Consider the following 22,626-nt stretch of genomic DNA (forward strand, 5'->3'; position numbering starts at 1 on the left):
AGTGACATGAACAACTGGCGGGATTTGGCGCTTCCTGACTTGACGTCACGACCCGTTCTGGAACCCAATCTCTTTTTTGCACTGACTCACGGTCAACTTGACTGGGAGTGGCCGATGCGGGAACTTTAAAGCTTGATTTTTTTTTTGTCACAGTTTTTTTTAAAACACATTATAGAGATACCAAAACTAAAAAAACCCTGTCGGCCGTATAGACACTTTAACCATGATAACGACTTCAAGAAAACATTTTGATTACTGTGTGCAACCCTTGACCTAAAACCAAGTGTCAACAACGGTTAGCCAGTGAAGAAACAACATCTCTAGAGCGTGATGTAAGTCACTTAACGAGTGATTCTTTTCGCACAACAACGTTTTCACCGCTAAAGTAAAAGTGCAGTTGTCTCAAGTGCACGAAAAATATAATTAAGACGAATCATCTTCTTCTTTACCGTTGTACACATTAGAATATAGCAACAGATTTTCACCTGAAATTGAGCAAGTCCTTTGCTGAAGAGTTTGTCTGTTCCAAAACTGTGCTTGTCGTAAAGGAACTTAACTTGCTTTGCCCCTGCATCTTCCGCATTTTGGATGAGCTCCTGAAAGAAAAAATGGGCTTTGTTTGGTGATATTGGATCACACCGAGTTGTTTTCGTAGGTGATGAAAAGTCTCATTGCTCTTTACGAAGTCAACAAACGCTGAGTAACACAACTGTAAAAGAGGGGGAATCACGAACTAACCTGACCTCATTTACTGATCAGACAAAAAGATCCACAACTCAATCAGCCAAACATAGTTAGTAAGGCGCGTGCTCTGACTGGTCAATTACCCCTTCACTATTTTCCCATCGGTGAATGGTTATGACGAAAAACACTGACGCGTGCGCCAGGAAAAGTGGTTTTTCCTCAAAATACAATAAAGACCGACCAGTCTACCGCCGAAAATGCTGAAATTCCTTCGCAGCTTTATGAATACTTGAGAAATGTCACACTTTGACCGGTCAGCTGGTATGTTACCCGAGCAAAAGGTAAAGCGGCTTGCAATCCTAAGTGAAAGCCAGAGGAGCGAGAAGCATTCAAAGAGGACAAAGGATGTCACAAAATGTCACCAAATGTTTTGGTTATGTTACGAAACAAATAGTAAAAGATTCAGCGACTCTTACACTTCTTTCGTCCTTAGCAACACCCCGCGTGCAACTATAACTCGATCACTGTACACGCTAAACCGTTTACTGTTTGTTAAATACAAAACGCAAACGCATGGAGGAGACAAGGGACTGAAGCAACTTCCCATATGTTCTTTCGGTCTGCGAATGAATTTTAAAAAGTAACTTACAACAATCAGTGGTTTAACCGATGCACCGCAAATTAACATCAGTCCTATAGCCACCCATGCTAGAGTAGTAGTCCTGGCCTAAAAAAAAGGCTGATCGATTGCCACTTATTGGGAACTTGATGAGTCACGCCATTCAAGAGCGAATCATTAGTACCAAGGCAGAAAATGGTTGGTCATCTTTTTGAACCCGTATAGTTTATCTGGTACAAGAGTGAATTAGGTAAGAGTTTTCCCCTATCGAATTTACGGTCTTGACCCAGCACAGTAACAAATGGCCTTATTTTAGATACACTTTAAGCGTGAAAACAAGAAAGGGCCGCCACTTTAACCAATCAGGAGAATCCATGTAACGCGTGACTGCTCCAGTTATATTCTTCTCAGGGGCATGACCGGCCAATTTTCGCGGGAGCGGGTATTCTAACGGTGACTGCGCTGGGGAGCCCACCCAGGCCATAGAAAAACTCTTACCTGATTCACTCCTGTATGGTAGTTCACTGTTTCATCGTAAAGGTCTATGGAAGTCCTTTTACTGAACAGGAATGGGCCCCCTGCTCTTAAGTATACATTAAAAGAAGACAAAAAGGTGCCCTTTTCCCCACCCAAGACTCCCTGTATGTTTTATTCGTATCGCCGCGAAGGTACATATTGTTATCCGGACATTCGTTTAGCTCAGAATGGCTCTCATTGTTCAAGGATTACGCGAGCTTTCCTGCGAAGGAAATACCGCCGCTTCACTTATTAAAAACAAAGGTATCGGAAGGTAATGTTCGCACTACTCCTCCTTTTAATATGCCACACCTATTGAACGCGTTTTCGCAAGCTTTATACCTTATACCAGTACAGGCACACATTCAGCAAAACTTTCGAAACCATTTGGGCAAAAAGTTAGTTTTCCTTAGAACTGATGAAGAACATCAAATGTCTCCTTTGTTTGAATAGCCCGCGTAGGGTTCTACAGCAATCATGCCCGATCATTCTGCGCGATGTTTTCTGCTTAGTATCGGTGTTTCACTGTAGAGAAACGCTTATTCTCCAAACAAAAAGGAAGACAACAGCCAATAGGGAGGAGAGCTCTTGCAAGGACTACCAAGACGCAAACAAGTCCGCGATCTCAAAACATAAGTTGTCGCCATTGTTACTTTTGCGATAATTCCAAGTCAAATTCCTTGGCATCGCAAATCTTCGATTTACATGCCAAGGAGATCAAACTGAGTGTTTCGAAAAAAAAATTGAAAGTTACCGTCGGGCGCTCACATCGTACACATAACCTCCAATTAGGTCATTCGAAGAAAACAAAGACGCCAAAGACGCCAAAGTTAACCCTCTCTTTCCCCCCCCGGTAGCAGAGATACCAACGCCGGAGTGAAGTTGCAAATCAGGAAAAATAAGGGGGTTACAAGACCGGCATTTATGCATGCGTCATCCGCCCATTTGGGTCTGCGCGCGCGTGGAACTACAGACCATTGAACGGTTTGTGCAAAATTTTCGCAGTTTTCGTGAATAGGAGATGTATGTTTATATTCCATATCTATAAGAATTCAAAGAGAAGTGTGCGAAATCAGCAGTAAAGCTTTTTGTCTTCGGGCACCCATTTTGAAACACAAGCTGGCATAAGCAGCTTAAGTATTTCGTGTGTGGCTTAAGCGCATGCTCAGCCGAAAACCCTTTCGAGCCGTTTTCAGCTGAGCGCGATTGTGTAAGCCACACACGCACTTCTAAAGCTGCTCATGTCAGCTCATGATTGAAAATAGGTCACCGAAAATAAAAAAAATATCTCTGATTTCGCTCACCTTTCTTCTAATTCTTATTTAGATGGAATATAAATATATATTCCATATTCACGGAAACTATGAAAATTTTCCAAACACTTGATTCCGCTTGTTTCGGCCTGCCGCTCCACACGCACGCGGACTCAAATGAGCGGGTGACGCAAGCGTAAATGCTGATCTTGTCAACCCCTCATTTTCCTGAGTTTGCAACTTCACTTGTTTATATCCCCGCTTCAGGACGGTGATTTTTTTTTCTTTTTGCATGTTAACTTTTTAATGTTGGTCTCTGGAATTAAAAAAAACTCTGTTGGTGAAAAAAAGAGACATTAAGAAAGTCTTTTTTGGAAAGACTGGCCTATAGATTTTGTTGACTTTTAAACATTTTAGAGATTATCTCTAACATTATCTGGTAACGCTGTATGAAAATATTTCACCATCCCGAACCTCTAGTTCATTTATCACATGCAGTGCGCTTATTTTTAATCTTTTATTTAAAGTGTTTAACAATGTTCATTTGAAGAAACTCAATAAAACTTGATAAACCGGTACTTGGCAATGTTCGAAAGGTCAACTAAAAAATCAGAGGCCTAGCTAGGTACAACTCAAACCTATGACCTCCATAACACCAGTCGGATCCTCTACCCATGGGGAGCTAGGCCGTTTATCTAGGTTCTGAATTGACAAAAGTGTCCAGCCTAGCTCTTTAGAAGTTCTAGCAGCTCAATGGGTAAAGCACCCGGCCGATTTTATGGAGGTCGTAGCTTCGATTCCTGCCTTGGACTCTGATCTTTCAGTTGGCCTCTCGCAAGTTGCCACGCAACCATTTTATCACCCTTCTCAAAGGCACATTACACCGTTTACATCGAAAGTTGCACTGCCAATATAACCTAAATTAAACACATATCGTGAAGATAACGAAGAGCTTTGTACTAGATTATGTAACGCGTATTCCTTACTACGTCAACAAAAAGTAGAGAAGTGATCCACGCATTTATCCTGACAATTTCAGCAGTCATATATGGCACTACTTCTGAGCTAGTAGGATGGATGAGTTTGTGGACATAAGCCTTCCAGTCGCTCGTCGGTGGGGCAAATGAATGTCAGTTTTCTTACAAACTCAATGGATGAGATCTCACACCGAAAGTACAGGATATGTCCTTTACGGTAGTAGGATTCAGTTTGACATTTTCTCAGGAAAATATTTCATGGTTACGTTTTCGTTCTAAACGACAATTTTAGTCTGACCTTCCTTTCCGACTAACGCAACACAAAAGCTTTCTTGGATTATTAGATAAGGTTGCCTACCTTGAGTATCTGGCCGTCATCCGGGTACTCATCTAGGATTTTTCTCAACTGCTGGATGAGTGTTGGTTGAATCAAATCAAATCCTTCGTCCTCACCATCAACTTCCACTAAGGGACGAAATACAGATAGTTGCAATTTTCTACAAAAGCTGAAAATTTTACCTTTTAAGTGATTCTTCTATGCATTTCGTACAGGAAAGATAAGAACTTTTAATTGTCGGATGTTAACGAGTTTACCACGAGTATTAGACCCACAAACAGGAGATTCCACCAAATGGGCGTGGTGGAGTCTTGAGTGATCATGGGCCAGTGAGGAAAATGAAAATGATATGAAGATCCCTTCTGAGTTCTCTCGCGTTCTTCATAAAAAAAAAAAATTCTTAAATTCGCAAATTCGCTAGTTTCTCGAAAAGAAACCAAACAAACAAAACACATAACCACTGAGTCCATCTTTAAATATAATCCAAACAACGCGCCAAAACGCAATATCACAATGAATCCTGTCTTTTCCTCTGCAAAAAATCACTTGATTGCTAACTATTAAACTAAAATTCCGAAAATTTCGGATGGAACAGACAAGTTTGAAAAATCGTCAAGTACCTCCACAGGTACACCTGATTTTCGATCGAAAAGGAAACTCCTGTTGCATTCAACCAATTCTTTTCCTTGTCTATTAATTTTTTTTTTCTTTTTTTTTGCCTAGAACACTGGCTGTATTTTCACGACAGACGTTGTCCTGCTTAACATTTCTGAAAGCGGTTTGTTTGCAGACTTCGTTAAGCGACTTTAAAATGATACGAGTTTTCACGGGTAAGATTAAATGGGGAGAGAGCACGTGCCAATACAATAATAAAAATAATAAAAATACTACGAAAATCACCGAACTGTGGAATGGGCTCAAATTTTTATATCGTCGCCACACCCACTTTTTGTTGCTGCCCCGCCCATTTTCGTCGAAGAATTAAGTGAATTAAATTGGGTTAACGTAACAAACTGAGCCTTACCGGGGTGGCAGACCGTAGTTTTGTAAACTGCAAAATTTCTTTGTTCCCCTGGGTCCCGACATGACCATATCGTCTCAGTCACGCCTCCTTCGTCTTGACAAACTTCAAAAACACATTCGCAGAGTGAAAGCGTTGAAAGATGCGAGAATGAAAGCCGTAGTAAACAAACTTTTGCGTATTCATGCCGTTTTTGTTAGTTAATAGCACTTGTACGAAGTAGGCTGTTCGCAATCGTAACTTTATTTATCAAGCCGTCAAGGGATTTACATTAATTATGCAAATAAAATTTGTTTCCGTAGTTTGTCAACTTTTTTTTTTTTTTTTATTCCCCTGGGTCCCGACAGGCCTGCATTGACTCAGGCTTTCAAGTAATTAACATGAAAATAAATTTTGTTCTCGTAGGATACTGTGCTTCGAATATTTTGTGGCTGGAATTACTGAAGCCAGTGAAATTTAAATATTAGCATCTGAGAGAAACAGTAGACCCAGGGGAATAAATAAATAAATTAATAATTAATTCCTTGACGGCTTGATAAATACAGTTACGATTGCGAACATCCTACTACGTACAAGTGCTATTAACTAATAAAAGCGGCATGGATGCGCAAAAGTTTGTTTACTACGCCTTTCATCGTCGCATTTTTCAACGCTTTCGCTCCGCGAATGTGTTTTTGAAGTTTGTCAACATGAAGTGTGACTTTGATTGGACGTGACTGAGTCAATGCAGTCATGTCGGGACCCAGGGTAATGGAAATGGGCGGGGCAGCAACAAAAAGTGGGTGTGGCGACGATATAAAAATTTGAGTCCATTCCACAGTTTGTTGATTTTCGTAGTAGCACGCCTGTTGTATTTCCGATTTGAATAACCGCATGCGACTCCTCATTTGCCAAACGTAATAGACCTTATTCATAAATGGCGATCACATTTATAATTCTTTTGTCCACGTGCAAATTAGCCTACCAAGCCTCGTTTTAGGGCAAGAATCCTTTTCAATTCCCTGTATGGTATCGAGGCTTGGTAGGCTCGACAAAAGAATTATAAATTGACCGCCATTTATGAATAAGGTCTATTGCCAACTCGCTGAAGCTACCAGGTTTGGTGGCTTAAATTTAATGAGAATTCCATTAGCTTTAAGCGTGTTCGAAAAGCAACTGTTTTCACGCGATTTCCGGTTGTCACTCGCTAAGCGACCTTAAAAACCGCTGGTGAAAACACGGCCACTGTCAATCTGTCAATGTTTACACCTAAAAATGAAGCGAGATTGGTTACTGAGCTATCAGACCATGAAAACAAAACACTTGGAGGCCCCAGTCCGGACTTCAGAATAACATTTCGGGTTTTTTGCTTTTTCCCAGATGAAAACATACGTAATTCTTAAAAAACGAGCAACTGTGTTTTGCGCCTCGTGTTTTATGACACATGCGCTGCAAGTTTTGAAGGGTTAAAAATTCCACAAAAAGCGTGTCCGTCGAGAGTTCAAACAAAGGTTCAAAATGTAAAAAACTGGCATACAAGAAAAACAAGCCGACCCTCATTACTATAAGGGATTGAAGCTCATAAACGTGCAAATTTGGAGGGGGAGGGGCGGGTAAACAAGGGTGACCAGCAGCCTTATCGCATTACTGAAACAAAAGAACGTATTTGCACAAAAATAGAGTTCAAATCCCAGAGGATTAGTTTGGTACACCATCATGGCCGCCATTCCTTTGTTTTGGAACACCAACATGGCCGCCGTGACGTCATGTGAAGACGTCCTATAGGCCTCTTTCGACATATTAATATTCAGCTTGATAGTGAGGCAGTGAGGACAAAGACAAAGTAAAGTGGATGATATGCAAATATTTGTCACATGCATTCCAACGTGTTTCTATTGTTTTTGTCCTCAATGCCTCACTATCAAGCTAAATATTTCATATTTCGAAAATGGCCAATAGTTATTGTTGCGGATATACTTACTCAGGACACACTGACGTTTTTGATATTCTCAGTATCCTCGGGTGATCATGACATCCTAAGAAAGGAAAACACAAAAATATTAATCATTTTACACTTTAGTATGTTGATTTTCGCGGGTGCCGAACAAACACGGAAATGTTTGAATGGCCTGATGAGTTGTCAAAGCAATGCGAAGATTTACCTTGCCAGCGCAATGCGTCCTTTGAAAAAAAGTGCACTTTTATCGCAAGTGAAGGGTGAAGACAGAACACTCGAACTGTATTCTATTGTTACATACAAATCTTTGGAAAAACTGGGACGATGGCAATAGTGACTACGCGCATGCGCGGTAGCCACAAAAAGTAATTTCAGAGAGGAAGGGAGGGAGAGGAAAAAATAAAGAAGTTATTTACCAGCTAAGGGTCGGTCCGTATAGCGAAAAACGCATATATATATATATATATATATATATAACTATATAATTGTTCCTCAAATAAGCATATATACAATGAACGAGTTAACGAAACAAAGCGAAAGATTTGCCAGCTTTGCAGAGGACGGTTTAGAATACGTGCATGAAAGGCTTAAGAAGTGTTTACATGAGAAAACTTGCACCGGCGAGAGTTTCACACTGGGGTGACTTCTTAATACCGCGTTTACATCATGACGAGGTTAATTCGTATCGCATTTACCTGAAGGGACACCACATATTGATATAATAGAAGCGTGAATCCAAATTGTAAATATGGTGCCCATCCCGAAAAGTACGCATGTGCTATCCGTTCCAGCCCACCGGGAGGCCGATTTCACACCGGAGCGAGTGGTCGTTCCTTGTTTACATGATACGGTTGCAAGATTTCGCGCCAGAACGAAATTTTCGCTCCGGTGCAGCAACCGGAGTGAACTCGCGCCGGTGTGAGTCGCCCCACCATGACTTTTTTCGGTGATATCACTGTAAACAAATACAGAGCTAAGAGAGGAAACCAGAGTCAGCTCGCGCCGATGCGAAAGTCGCCCCGGTATCATGTAAACACCCCCTTAGTTGAAACTATTCTATAAAAAAAATAGGTAATTACTCTAGAGTAATGGACAAGGGTCAGATCTTTCTCTTATTTTTTTCACAGCAGCTTTCATTTTCACGAATGTGAATACTTGAGATATGAGTTGCTAAAGTAATATCGCGTGGCTTGCAATATAAGTGGTGAGCATCACATCGCCTGGTGATGTAGGTCATGATCAAGTTTTTTATTAATAGCAAAGGCCATGCCGTGCCCAAAAATAAAGACGCGGAAATAACTCATTTTTCAGATATCTCTTGGAGTATAATAAGCTTTTCCCATGCTCAAAACATCCGAGACAGCGGCAACCACGTTGGACATGTTCCTAGTAATCATCTTGCATTAGCTGCCTAGGCTTCAAGCTCAGAGAGAAGGCTGGGCACTTAAAAGAAAGAAGCTTGCTGACCGAAAAATCCTGAGCTAAATGTTATATTTTTCAACCCAAGTTGCCTTTTTGCGAAGTGACGTTCAAGAGTCATTACAATTCCAGTCGGAAAATGGGTGAAATTTCTTTGTTTTATTATTTTCATTATTTTTATTATCGGTTTTTTTTCCGTGTTGGTAAAAGTCTCGCCTGTCACTCCCCTGCTAAGTGGCGTCTTTATGCATAAAGTCTTCTGCGCGTATTTTCCTATGCTAGAGAGGGTAGTGAAATGCGTAGATTTCTCTGGTGGACACAGTAGAATATTTAATTAACCTGCAATGGCGTCGAAGTCATTGGCACCCAAATTTCGTTTTGGTGGATCTTTAAACAAAATACACCTCTATAGAGCTCAAGAATGGAACGTTAATTGGATAAACAAGACATTCGGTGAAAAAGAAAAATTTCTGGAATTCCAAAAGCGACGAGTAATGGACTTCGACAACAATCTTTCGCCCATCGAGCCGTAATCAAAGTGAGCTGTATTTTCAATATTTTACCAAGTGTGGTGTTATTTGTACAACACTGAAACCAATTCTTGTTAACCTTCAATGTCGTCGAAAGTCATTGTGACGTGAATGGCGTTTTAGTGGATCTTTAAACAAAATATACCCTTATGGAGCTGAAGAATCAACGTCAATTGGATAAACAAGACAGGCGGTGAAAAAGAAGTGCCTGGAATCTTTAAAGTGACGAGTAATGGCTTTCGACAACAATTGCATTTTTCGCGTTGGATATCAAGTGAGCTTTGTTTATTGTTATGTACAACACTGAAACCAATTGACAATTGGCAATTGGAATTGAATGCCTTGAATGCATCTGCGTTTACTGAAGTCGCAGTCAGTTGTCTGGCAATTTACATTAATTTGTACTCAACTATGCACAGTCTTCAGGTAAAAAAATAATTGGAAATGTGACAGTGACGAATTATTTAAAAGAAAGCTTGTCTGTTTTGTGCTTCATTATTCACGGAAAAAGTTTTTCAGAAAAGGCTTTGATCTGAAGTGTCAGAAATTTATTTAATTGCATCTTCTTTGTGACACGGATTGTGTTTCTTGTTATATTTATTTTGTGCTCAACTCTGAACAGTCTTCAGGTAAAAAAATAATTGGAAACGTGACAACAGAAAACGCAACTCAGTTGACAATATGGAATACAGTGCTGTGTAAATGCACTACCACTACCACACGTACGCAATGCGTGCCTATTTTTTCTAAAGATAACAGGAATTTTTTCTTTCTGACAAATGATTAATAGGCCGGTTGCCAGGTTTCTAACCTCAGAAAAATATCTGTTTCGTCCCTATAGTGTGAAATGCAGTTTATTTAGGAAGCCAACAATATTTCCAATGTATTGCTACGATTTACTAGTGCGACGATCGTTTACATTACTCATGCTTTTTGCGTGATATAGCTCCTTTAACACGAAAGTTTTTCAACAATGTATCGCTTTAATCTAACCCAAAAACATTCAGATAGTAAAATTTATTTATATTTATTAACCATTTCCTTTGCTTTTGTGATTGTCAGCATTGTGATTTGCGATAATCCGCAAATCTGTTTTCAGGACAGCCATTGTCTCGCTTAACATTCCTAAAAGTGGTTTGTTTACAGACTTCGTTGAGCAAATACGCGTTTTCACGGGTAAGATGAAATGAAGGGAGAGTACGTGCCAATGCAATAATAAAAATAATAAAATAGCACGCCTGTCGTATTTCTGATTTGAATAACAGCAAGCGACTCTTCATCATGATTGCTCGAATGCAGTTGCCAACTCGCTCAAGCTACCTGGTTTGGTGGCTTAAATTTAATGATAATTCTATTGAAATTTGCCGACTCGCCTAACTTTCATCGAGTTGGCAAAGGAACTGTTTTCACGGAGTTTTCGGTTGTCCCTTCGCTAAGCGATCTGAAAAACCGCTCGTGAAAACATGGCCATAGATGTTTAGATTTTCAAATACAAACTCTGATTTGACTGGCCGCTCAGCCTCACGTAAATAGTTCACCCTGAAGTCAAAATAGATACTTTTCTCAGGAACCCGACAAAGAAGGCTTCCTGACCCGACAGATGAAATGTATACATTCAGTTAAATATTACACCAAAGTTTAAAAACCAGAGACGGAAGTTTCTTGGCTAAACAGTACCGGTATGTTGTTTTACTCCGAAAACGACGAACGATTAACATTCTTTTTTGTAGTTCATTCAGTTGACACAAGGTGATCACATGCACCTTTATGGTTGCCTCGCTCGTGATAATTCCTTCCTTTTGACAGAATATCGTGATTATAGAAGTTAGAGACTGCAGCAATTGTAGTGTTTTGACGATCGATTTCCATTAATCTTTCGATGAAAATTTTCAGACTGTTAACTTACGGTACTTTTGGTGCAAACGTAAAGGCAAAAACGTTTTTGACCTGGCATCAGATTACACTGAAAAGAAGAAGAATTATGAAAAGGAAATAACTTCTTCAGTCCTTCCTAAGTGTGTGCAATAATCGTCCGCTACAGCGCGCCATGACCGCTGACCGCTTAATTTAGGTGAGCTGACTAACAGACGTACCGTATTTACTGGAATAAGCACCGCCCCCGAGTAAGCGCTGCGGTCCCAATGCGTCGCTTATTACAGGAGTTTCGTGAAATTAAACAACGCTGTGGCTACATGACCGGAAACTGGTCAAGCACTGAGAACTAAAAACGTTTCTGTGAAATAAAGCAACGTAAAAACACATCACAATACGAGACCTCAAACAGAGTCGCACCCGGGTCACCCACACGTCAAGCCATAGACATGACCACTGAGCCGCGAGGCCAGTTGCCAGGTGACTGAGTTTTTAAGGTATATTTAACAATTATTCCACAAGGGCGCGTTGGAGATTGAGATTGAGAGCCAACAAGGCACGTAGTGCATTCCTTGACTAGTCTGGACCTGTGTCCAGCGAGCTATTGAAAATGCTGGAAATCTGATACCCGTAGTTCACTTTTTAATAAATCATGTTACCATTGCTATCATTTGAATGCTAAGCACAGAGTTATCGAAGCGCTTTTCAGGCTAACCGGAGTGCTTTTTAGGCTAACCGCGGGAATGCAAGTCTAGGCTAACCAGAGTGCTTTTTAGGCCCAATCCATGAAAAAGGTTTGACTGCCGGTCAGTTAGTGTTTTTAACACCTTGACCGGTTACCGGTCATATAGCCCACATCGATTAAACAAACACAAAAAAATAACTCTAACCGATGCTCTTCAATTCAAAGTGATTGCATTTCAATGGTCACCCATTAAATGAAACGACGTAAGAGTGAAATGGCGACAATCAAAACACGTTTCTGTTAATCTCCGTCTGGAGCTCATCTAGGGGAGCCTCTATCTCCACTACTTCCTTGAATCACCCTTTCCTGAATAAATATAACATTTCCCTTGACGCTGAGATAGCTTTGTTTTGATTGGCTTATATAACAGTGGGTGTGCTGACTCTCCCAAGGAAGGCGTTCTATAAATAAAACTGCTAGAGGAAGGGTTGACTGCTAGGACAAGTATGGGATAGAAGCTCCCCTTGATGAGCTCCAGTGTCGGAACAGATAGAAAATTTTCAAATGAGCGCCACCGTCAAATAAGCGCTGCACTTAAGGCGCGAAAAATTAAATACGCGCCGCAGCGCTTATTGGAGTAAATACGGCATAACTCTTCAAGCTTAGATACGCCCCCTAAAATTCATGAGGATTATAAGGTCGCTTCAATTGTGAGTACCATCCGCTGCAATTGAGTAAGCTTTTCCTTCGTTTCGCCACATTTATACCTGTATGTTCTAGCCTACTTTAGTTTTTTTGTATTAAGCGCAACCAAAAATTAAAATAACCTACGAAGCAAAAGTAAAGTAAAGCAAAGCACAGCAAAGCAAAGCAAAGTAACAAAGCAAAGAACGTAACGTAACGTAACGTAAAGTAAAGTAAAGTAAAGTAGGTTATTCGTAGGTTATTTTAATTTTTGGTTGCGCTTAATACAAAAAAACTAAAGTAGGCTAGAACATACAGGTATAAATGTGGCGAAACGAAGGAAAAGCTTACTCACAATTGCAGCGGATGGTTTACAATACGTTAGTTCCCGGTTCTCGAGGGATTAGTTGATTGGAACCTGCTACATTTCACTTATAGTTGCTGTCATTTGCATGCATTTGAATATATGAATTGCTAATAATACACCTTGATAACATTAAAGGGACACTGTCACGGTTTTCGAATCGAAACTTGAAAACATCGGGCTGATATTTTCAAGTTTAGAAAGGTGCGGACCATATGAAGGCCGCTGTTGCATGCAGAATTTTAAACACTCAACGCACAAATAGTGATTCAATCTCCTCAAGAAAGCAAATTTAAAGCAGAGCAGTCAAAATACCAATACAGCATCTATAATGGACTCGACTGATCAGCCGTTTTGAGCGCTCGCGTTCCTCCTCGCACACCACGGCTGGATCACTAGTCCAGCCAATTGTATTTTCCACCAATCAGAAAGTCGCCTGTCTAACAAGTACGAAACACAATTGGATGAATACAAAATAAAATTGCAACGGGTGCCACTTCCCGGGCAAACGACGCAGACCAGTGATCCAGCCGTTCATTGACTTCGTTGGGAGGAGGATGTTAACCTCACTCCCAAAACGGCTGGAAATTGTGCCTACATCTAGGACTACAATTAAGAGAAACTTTTTAAGGCGTGAATTCATGAGAAATTCGACGTATGGTGTGATCGAAGTTAAGCAGTTTCACTATTTAGTGATAAGGATGGAAGTCCATCTTCGTGGCTCATTTCTAGATAGTCGCCTAAATGTCAGAGACCTTCACATCATCGTTCGTTAATAAACGTTTACGCATAAAGGTGCAGGTATTGACATTATAAATTTCTATAGCATTCTAGAATTGCTCTAGTTAGAAGGGCTCTATATAGTGTGTGATTAACTATGAAATTAAAATGCTCTGGCATTAGAAAGAATTTGTAAATCACCAGCCGCAGGCGAGTGATTTACGAATTCTTCGAGTGTTCTTCCAACATTCCAAGTGGTTTATCATGCCTATAAACAATAGAAACCTGTGGTCTATTGCTTTTATGTAATAATTCAGAAGCAGCACGATTTTGCCATGCCTTTACTGCCACAATAAAACATAGCTGATTGACGAATCAGCGGCCGCCCATTGACTTGCTTATAATATAAATACTGATAACCGCTGTAATCTTTATAATACGTTGGGCAATATTTCTGTGTGAGCGCTTTGTACTGCCGACAGTGTTTCCGGTCACACTTCAATGAATTCAACTTACAGTGAACAAACATGGCACGATATTTGTGTTCGCTTTTACTTATTGCACTACAAATCCGCGATAATAGATAATTATGCATTTTATTGCTTTTCGGTAACCGTATAAAGTCTAGACTTACACAGAACAAGCAAAAAATTAAGAGTCTGTTACAGACAACCGACCCCTTTTGAAGGAAAACAGGGAGTATCTTTTTTAGCGCCCAACGCACGAGCCTTTAGGGGGGCCTGGGGGTCTTAGGTCAGGAAATTTGCAAATTTAGTTTCTCTCAAGTGGCATCTCCTGCATTTTGACATCATTTTTGTGATGACTGTCCGCCATTTTTGGAGCTGCTAAATAGAGTAAGACTGCTGACCTTATTAGTCTGCACAAAACGAGGCGTTAAATGGAGAGACTGGGCCACACATTGTTCAGGGTCCCAAAGAGGGGGGGGGGGGGGGGGGGGGGGTCCCTGGAGCCCTGGATTTTTTTACTGTGGAGCCCGGAGCCCGCCTGGAGCCCTGATCGTTTCTAACCCTAACCCTAACCCTAACCCTAACCCCAAATATTTAAATCCAATCATTTTTAGTACTCAGTCCTCATTGCTTTTGTTTGCCGACTGCTAGTAAATGGTATCTAGAGATGGGAAAGTGCAACAGATGATAGAAACATGCATTCTTTTTGACATCTGTCCACTGTCTACTGCAATTATTGCATTCTGATTGTGCTTCTTTGTTTTGTGAAGTCAAGTTGGTTACCCTCGTATTTAATTTTAAGTCTTTTTTAAATAAATAAATCAGAAAAAATAAATAAATCTAAATAAATCAGTTTTTTTAATGTAAACACTTAACGCAGACTCTCACGATGGATTAAAGCGTCAGCTACGTATTGCACTCCTTGATTTTCAAATTATGTTTGAAACGTACAAGTTAAACAGTTGCTAACTTGCTCTCAAGAAAATATAACGTTCTGCAGGCAAAGGTCATCTTTATCACCGCATACAGGACGCTTTCGATATTGCCAGTCATAGTTGTATGTAGGACGAGTGTCGCATATTGACCAATTATGGCCTACAGGTAGCTCACGGCTAGTTCTCCCTGTAGCTCAGTGCCTAGGTTGGACTCCTGTCTGGGACTCAAATGTTTGTTCATTGTCCAACGCTTGTGACAAACTGAATAACATCTTTCATATCATCTTTTACGTCCTATCTTTTATTTCCTATCAACAGTTACTTTCCGTGTCTCGGTCGTAGAATTGAGAGAATTAACAGAATTAAGACAAGCAAGAATAAAAAGTCATTACTTTTTATTTGAAATTTATCAGCTAATTTTCATTGTAAGGTAGTATGTTTCTTTGCAGCAAATTTGAATGCTAAATGCTTTGGCTACCTCATTTAAACCGTGGTTTATGGCCAAATAATTCTTGAACTCGGAAAGGGATGTCGCAGTTCCATCACGTTTTAGCATAATGCTCCAGCGGTGGCAGGCCTTTTCCGTTCCAACCCCGGGGGGGGTACTGCCATATATGGGCTATATAGGTATGTGCCGCTGTGAAGGGTATGGTTTTCAAGCAGTTTACTCTAGCATAGGGTATATAAATCAGAGCGTTTGGGTCTAGAATAGGGTATCATTTTTCACGAAACTGACCAGTTGCTTGAAGATTTTATCAAGACCAAGGAAACCAGAAATTCCCGCTCAAAAATATTAAAAAGTCGAGTCGGCAAAGTTTAAATTTGCGCAACTCAGCCTCAACAGTGTCGATAAATGGCTATCATGAGAAACTTCTGGATATTATTAACTCTCAAGTATCGGTATTTAGACGGAAATCGGTGGGAGTTTACTCTAGTATAGGGTAGCAAAATTCAGCTGAACTAGCTCTGGTATAGGCTAAGGGTTCCAGGGTCCCAGCGGCACATCCCCACCCAGAAATTCCTAAAGTACCCCCCCCCCGGGGTTCCAAGTTTGTAAAAGCACGCTGTTGCATCAAGCAAATTTGCTCTCAGTTCTCGAGATGTGCTTATTTGAACTTCCTCTGCCTGTCTTGTCGACATAACAGGATTCGAAGCGCTGTAATTCTAAACTCGCTGAAACGTGGAGGTTAGAGAGAAAATACAGAGTTTACAGCAAACGCGACAGCAAGCGCAAACAGATGGCACAACTGACAGGCTGCTGGTAACGAGCAAAGTCGGCAAACGGCAGCAAGAATGACCACGTGACCATTGTTTTCCCACCATTAATCAGATTAATTACGTTTTCGGTTTACCCTTGTAAAGAAAGGCAAAAGAAAGAAAAACGTCGAATTTTGTTTTCCGTTTATTCCCTGATTCCATTTTGGGTGAAAATTGGGACTACAGTCTACTAGTCAACAGTGGAGCCCTATGGAGCCCTGGAGCCCCGCTTTTTTAGGCCCGGAGCCCTGGAGCCCTAAACCCCTTTGGGACCCTGATTGTTGGATAAAAAGTGTAAAACGTAAAATTTTACACTCAGATCGCAAAAATATATTAAGATATAAAGCATTATTTTCCTTTTTTTCAGAATTTCATGATAAATCGGGAGAGTCTGATAAAAATCAGGAGACTCCCTGCCTCTAGCCGATCTCCTGTCTGTGGGAATGCTCACCCAGAAAATTTTGAAATCTAGAAGCTTGGAAATACGATTTCTAGCTTTCTGGGCATCAAAATGAACTAAGGTGATGACAAAATAATTTATGAACAAATTTAATTTTTCAAGACTTTCACTTCATTCAAAAGCAATGTAAGAGCTAGTAAAAATACAAAATTATTTATGAGGGAACAATATATAGAAGTAAAAGAAGAAGTAAAAATTTATTCGAAATACCTTTTCTAAGGAAAGAATGTAAACAATTCAGTCCGGCCACGCTTGGCCGCCATCTTTGTGACACAGCAGACGTAAAAGCGGGACAAAATTTTGTTACGACGATACCCCTGAAAATAGCAGACAGCGTTTTGGTCGCGATTGATCGCGAAAACACGCAAGACGAATAAACGTAGCCGGCTTCTATTGAAGCTCTCGGTATATCTCTTCGTGCTTTGTTACGCCCACTAAAATTTCCCGGAATCGACGGCCATGTGCACAGACAGTTGACATCACGTGATTTCTCAGAATTTCGGATGCCTTCATCACACTTCCGCTCGCTAGAGTTGAACTATAAAAAAGTGAATATTAACCGAGACATCGATTTTCCGATTTTAATCCTTCAAAAACAATTTGAGTGGTTAAACAAATTGATCTACCACTATTAGCTACAGTTTTTCTGCTAGCCATAGCCCCTTTTTCGTCGCAGTAATAAATCTCATCATATACAGTGCGCATATATTAAGCTCAGGTTAAAAAACCCGCAACCTTAGGATGATGTGACAGTGTTTCGATAAAAATAACAGAGGCATCGTAATCAGATGAATGATAAGCCGTAGAAGCTGTGTATTTAAAAGTACTAGAAGGCCTTATCGGAATTATAAGCTTAAATATGATTTGTTTTGGTTCTCCGCTCGTGATATTACACTGCCTCGTAAGGTAGAAAACACTTGTCATACGTAAAAATCTCAAAAAATCACCGACATCTCGATAGCATTGATGACAGAAGCATCTCGACTGAGACATCGCCGAGGATGGGAGTTGCATGCAATCAGCTTCGGCATTTTTATGAACAAGCATTTTCCGAACGTGAAAGGAAGTGAATCATTTCTCAAACCTATTTCAGCGTTCAATGAGATTGTCCGAGTTGACGGTCTTCACATTCTTCAAGAGTTGTTCCACCAGGTTAGGCTTAGCAGCCCATGCACGAGTGAAAGCATCTTTTCGACATCAAATTAGGATTCATAAGGTGACTTCACAGGTGATCGATCACGACTAATCTTGACTATAAATTTTGATGAAACTATCAATTTTATCAGTCATGCAAAGTATCAATATGGCACAAGATATGGCACAACGTTCTTGAAAGAAGCGGGCGAATAAACTTTTATAGAACTAATGAACTGACTTACCAAAACCACTGAATTTGGGTGAGCTCAATGTTGATGTATATATTTTGAAGCGACGAAACGCCCTTTAAATGAACCGTTGGCATTTTCCATGAATCGACGACCACGTGAACAAACAGTGACATCACGTGAAAAGATTTCCCTGAATAATCGAACACCTGCGTCCGTCACACTTCCGCTCCAAGACTGCAAATTTGATTGCTTCTATTATTATATTTACCACATTTAGCTATATATTTTTTGTTTCGTTTCCTCACAAGCGAAACGTACCAGTATCTCTTTTGACTTCAGGACGAACTGTAATCTTCAACTTGCGATCGCAAATCATAAGCTGACAAACACAAAAGCAAACAAGATGGAACATAAACAAAATTTTTGCATAGGAAGTTTCGACAATCTGAATGGGAGGGTCAAAGTTTTTTTAACCCTTTAAAAGGGAGGGCCATGAAAAAATTGACAGCAAAAAAAGTAAGCGCACAAGAAATTAAGCCGTTGTGACCATCAAAGAATGCTTGAAAAATATGTTATAACACGAATACAAACCAGATACAGTATGAAAATCATCATCATCATCAGGGCTAAATTCATTCCTGGCGGAGGACACCCTCCCTGGATTGATCCCACAGGTATCTGTGCTTAGCTAATCTTGACCATGCAGTTCCAATACAATACATGCAACACAACCTTTATTTATACACGATATTAAATTCAAAGATAAAAGGCTGTGGGGTTGTGTATAAAATTTCAAATTACTTATAAAAATACGAAAAGTTATAAAAACTACAACGAAGGGAATAAAATAAAATCATTCATAATAGCATCGGCACTTTTAAAAAAAAAAAGAGGACAATTAAAAATATATGAAATTCACAGATCTATTGTTGATTATTTGGAAGGCTAAAACGTTGATTTCATGAACGACCAAAGGCGTTCCAGAGGACAGCCCCTCTATAGGCAATGGCGTTTTGACCGTATTTTGACGCAAAACTCTGAGGTATCAACTCATTCTTCATTCTTGAAACAGAACCGTTGCTGTGGGATATCAATTGGTCAGCCAACTTGTAGAAGAATACCATAGAAACCTTTGTAAAAGAGCTAAATTATAATGGAAAGTTTATATTGATGCAATAAGGTGTACAGTAGCTAAACCGTCAACTGTTGGCACGTCCAATGGAAAACCAACAATGATCCTGGCAGCACGGCACTGTTGTCTTTCCAATGTCTCAAATAACTCCGTCTGACTTACACTCCCCCACTCTGGCAACGCGTACGTAATGGATGGCTTGATAACCTTCAGATAAAACGACTCGCACACAAGGCTGGGAAGAAACTTGGATTTCTTCAGGGGGCTCAATTTATTTGCGAAATTTTAATGACTTCTAACAGATGAGATATCCAGCTCAGATTTTGATTTAAAGTAATACCCAGAAGTCTGGTCTTAGCCTTATAAGACCTTATATTCTATGATAGACTTCGGTATAAATACTCCTGTTCCGGGACTCCCTCTTACCCCGCCAGGGTTCCAGGCCCATTTTCAGGGCGGGGTAAGAGAGAGTCCCGGGAACAGGACTACGGTATAAATGGCAGGCAGCGGACTTCTCAGCCGAACTTTGGAGAGTAACATTACCTCGCATTGCCAGGATGAGTGGTTAAGCGGTTTTTTTTTTACACCAGGTAAAAATTTCTTCAAGGGCACAACTTAGCAGATTACAAGCTACGTCTTGTGTGGAACCGATGCAGAAAACCGTAGTGTCGTTAGCGTACATGTACGTATCTCCAGATATACTACATGAAGGTAAATCGTTTATGAACAACGTAAACAAAGTAGGGCCTAAAACCAAAGCCTGTGGAACTCCACACCTAAGTTGCATTTTCAAAGATTCCTTACCATTTATCACCTAAACTACTTTCTATCCAACAGATAATTCTTCCAGATTTGACCATCGATACCAAACTGCCTGTGTAATTTCTCCAACAGGTGCGAGTGCGATAGACTGTACAAAAGCTTTCTTAAAGTCTACGAACGCGACGGCAACTACGAAGCCGCTATCAGCAAACCTCTTCCATTTCTCTTTAAGGTGAACAAGACGTAATTCAGTGTAGTGAGCTATTCTGTAAGCCCACTGATTTGGAGTTATTAGTTATTACTTGTCACGTGATCGACAATGGCGGTATTGATTTCAGTTTGGAGCAGCTTACTAGGAACAGAGAGGAGAGAAACCGGTCGATAATTCCCTGGATCGGTGGGGTCGTTCTTTTTGAAAACAGGAGACACTCTTGCTAGTTCCCACCTTTCATACACAATTTCATAGTCGATGTTCCATCTATTTAAAAAGACTCGTCATGCAGATGCGGACTCAATGCTTGGTTGGCTAGTTTCAAAAGTTCTGGACAAATATTATCGGGGCCGGTAGCTTTGTTGGATTTAATTAGCTTAATTTGTCGCAGAACGTTATCTTCCGTCAACTTAACTTCAGAAAGTGATGTTACGCTTTTAGACTGCGACCGCGAATCAGAAGACGATAACGGCGCAATTGAAGGCGGTAGATCAAGCCCCAATTTCTCACCAATCGAAGCAAAGTAGGTTTGCATCAAGCAAGCTTTATTGTCGCCCTTCACAACAAGGTGACTAGACCCCGTTTTGAGTTTGCTGCTTCGGTGCAGTGGCTTTTCGCACTAGATTCCAATATGCCTTGCAAAGGATTTTAGGATGATTTTCAGGGTAGGGTCAAGACATTTCAATCCCTCACCTAGGGAGGATCATTTTATTTTGGCCGCTTTACTGAAAATCCCTCCCCCTTCCCCCTTCTAATTTCGGACAAGTCCTTTACTTGTTGTTGTTGTTGTTGTTGTTGTTTCTTTTTTGCGAAGATAGCCTTCTCTAATTTGCCCCCAGCCGGTTTAAGCGTAGGAATAGATACAGACATTATTAAATGTACTCCTAGTTTCCACCTCTCCTGCCAAAGTCCCTGTGTGTTACGGCTTTCTACGCAGCCCTGACTTGCAATAGCTCGTCACGGAAAGAAACCCAAACGATCTACTCGGCACTGACATTTAAAAACAAGACGTAATGAGAGTAACGCACTCATTTCCGCTGGCGTTGGATTTGACATAATGCATTTTCTTGTTCTTATCATGGGACATAGCGCTCGTATTGTATCAGGACCAAAAATAAAAAGAATGGGAGAGGGGTTCTAACTGTCTTGCCTCAACAAACTCTTCGATCGATCAAGTTTCCTCCGTCCTGCCACAAAACAGACCGGTCTCGGTAGATGTGCAGTGCGGTCCATGGAATAGCGCATGGTACAGGCAAGGAAAAGAAGAAGTAAACAATTTGTTTATTCTAAAAGATATTCAAGAAGCGGTACTTTCTCGGAAATTGAAAGCTATTGATTGCTCTGAATAACAGTTGAAATGGTTTAGCAACAACAAAACGACAATGGCGAAAACAACTTGAAATGCCTTCCTAAACCCCCCTCTGCTAGCAAAGCTCATCTAGTGGCCTCTTGGACACTTTCTTAATGCTGAAAGCCTTGATCAGACATCTTTATCTACAAGACGCCAGGGAGAGCACTTTTTTTCTTTTTGTAGTTGAGCTTCAAGTGTTTTGGTGAGAGGAGTCTGAGAGGAATCTGATATGCCCACTCCATGCAAAATAGTGTTTGTCAAGTGGCCAGATTTCTTTCACATCCATAAGAAATGAATTTGGAATATATGAAATGTCAAGTATTTGAAATGCGGAATGAATTCGAATATGAAATGGAAGTTAGAAAGATCCTCGCAGTTAGACAAGAAAAACAAGCTATGGCAAGTAGAAGCATGATCTTCGAAACATTAATTCCGTGATTTTTTTGTCCATTCCACAGTTCAAACATACGACCATTCATATCTCGTGAACCTGCAGAATGACCAGTTCCCAGCTCTGAGTTGCCACAGCAAGTGTACCATAATTGCACGCGCGGTCGTGAGCTCGAAACCCGTTCAAGCCTAGCTGTTGGTCAACTAACTGCGTCGAACGTCCAAACTTCCATCGGCCGCATTTCATAGTACACACAGCCTCAGGGAAGACGATACAAATATCGGCAACTTAATGAGGCTTTTGATCATTAATAACACGCAAGGGGAAAGTGGCTCTTTCACAGAACACCGCTTGCAGAAATTTATTTTCAGTTATTTACTTCTTTTTTAACTTGTTTCAATGTCATAAAAGGAACACCTAAACTGCGCTTTGGGTTTTGTTTTTCTGACTTCCTTTCAACTTTTCATTTAGACATTTCATGTTAGCAAATATGTCATTTCTTCTCTTAGGTCTTTTTTAGATTTCTCTCGCCCCTCCCCTCCTGAACTCTGAGTGCATAAATACATTTGCGAAGATAGATCCAATATGTGCTGTGGGCTAGCCAATGAATTATATTGAGTGACGTCTGCAAATCTTCTATGTAGATTTCAGTTTATTTTCTAAGATTGTGAGATATTGATGAAGTCATTTTCTTCTGAGGCGGTGCGTTTGAGGG

The 22,626-nt window shown here is 40.4% G+C and overlaps 1 protein-coding gene across 2 annotated transcripts in view; it reads right to left on the reverse strand.

Annotated features, from left to right (window-relative positions):
- Positions 1–18,196, reverse strand: part of LOC138020276 (sacsin-like) — a 71,658-nt gene extending 53,462 nt beyond the window's left edge. The window contains exons 1-4 of one of the 2 annotated variants that reach the window (XM_068867313.1): positions 18,116–18,196; positions 7,368–7,422; positions 4,408–4,514; positions 486–596 (exon numbers count right to left, since the gene is read on the reverse strand). In XM_068867313.1, the coding sequence (XP_068723414.1) occupies positions 486–596; positions 4,408–4,514; position 7,368 (219 nt within the window). In that variant the 5' untranslated portion in view covers positions 7,369–7,422; positions 18,116–18,196. Of the gene's footprint in view, positions 1–485; positions 597–4,407; positions 4,515–7,367; positions 7,423–16,946; positions 17,256–18,115 lie in introns of those variants that run through there. The other variant, XM_068867356.1, reaches the window with a different exon arrangement.
- Between the last annotated feature and the right edge of the window lie 4,430 nt (positions 18,197–22,626).

The sequence above is a fragment of the Montipora capricornis genome, chromosome 1 (assembly GCF_036669925.1).
Source record: "Montipora capricornis isolate CH-2021 chromosome 1, ASM3666992v2, whole genome shotgun sequence".
Classification (NCBI taxonomy): Eukaryota; Metazoa; Cnidaria; class Anthozoa; order Scleractinia; family Acroporidae; genus Montipora; species Montipora capricornis.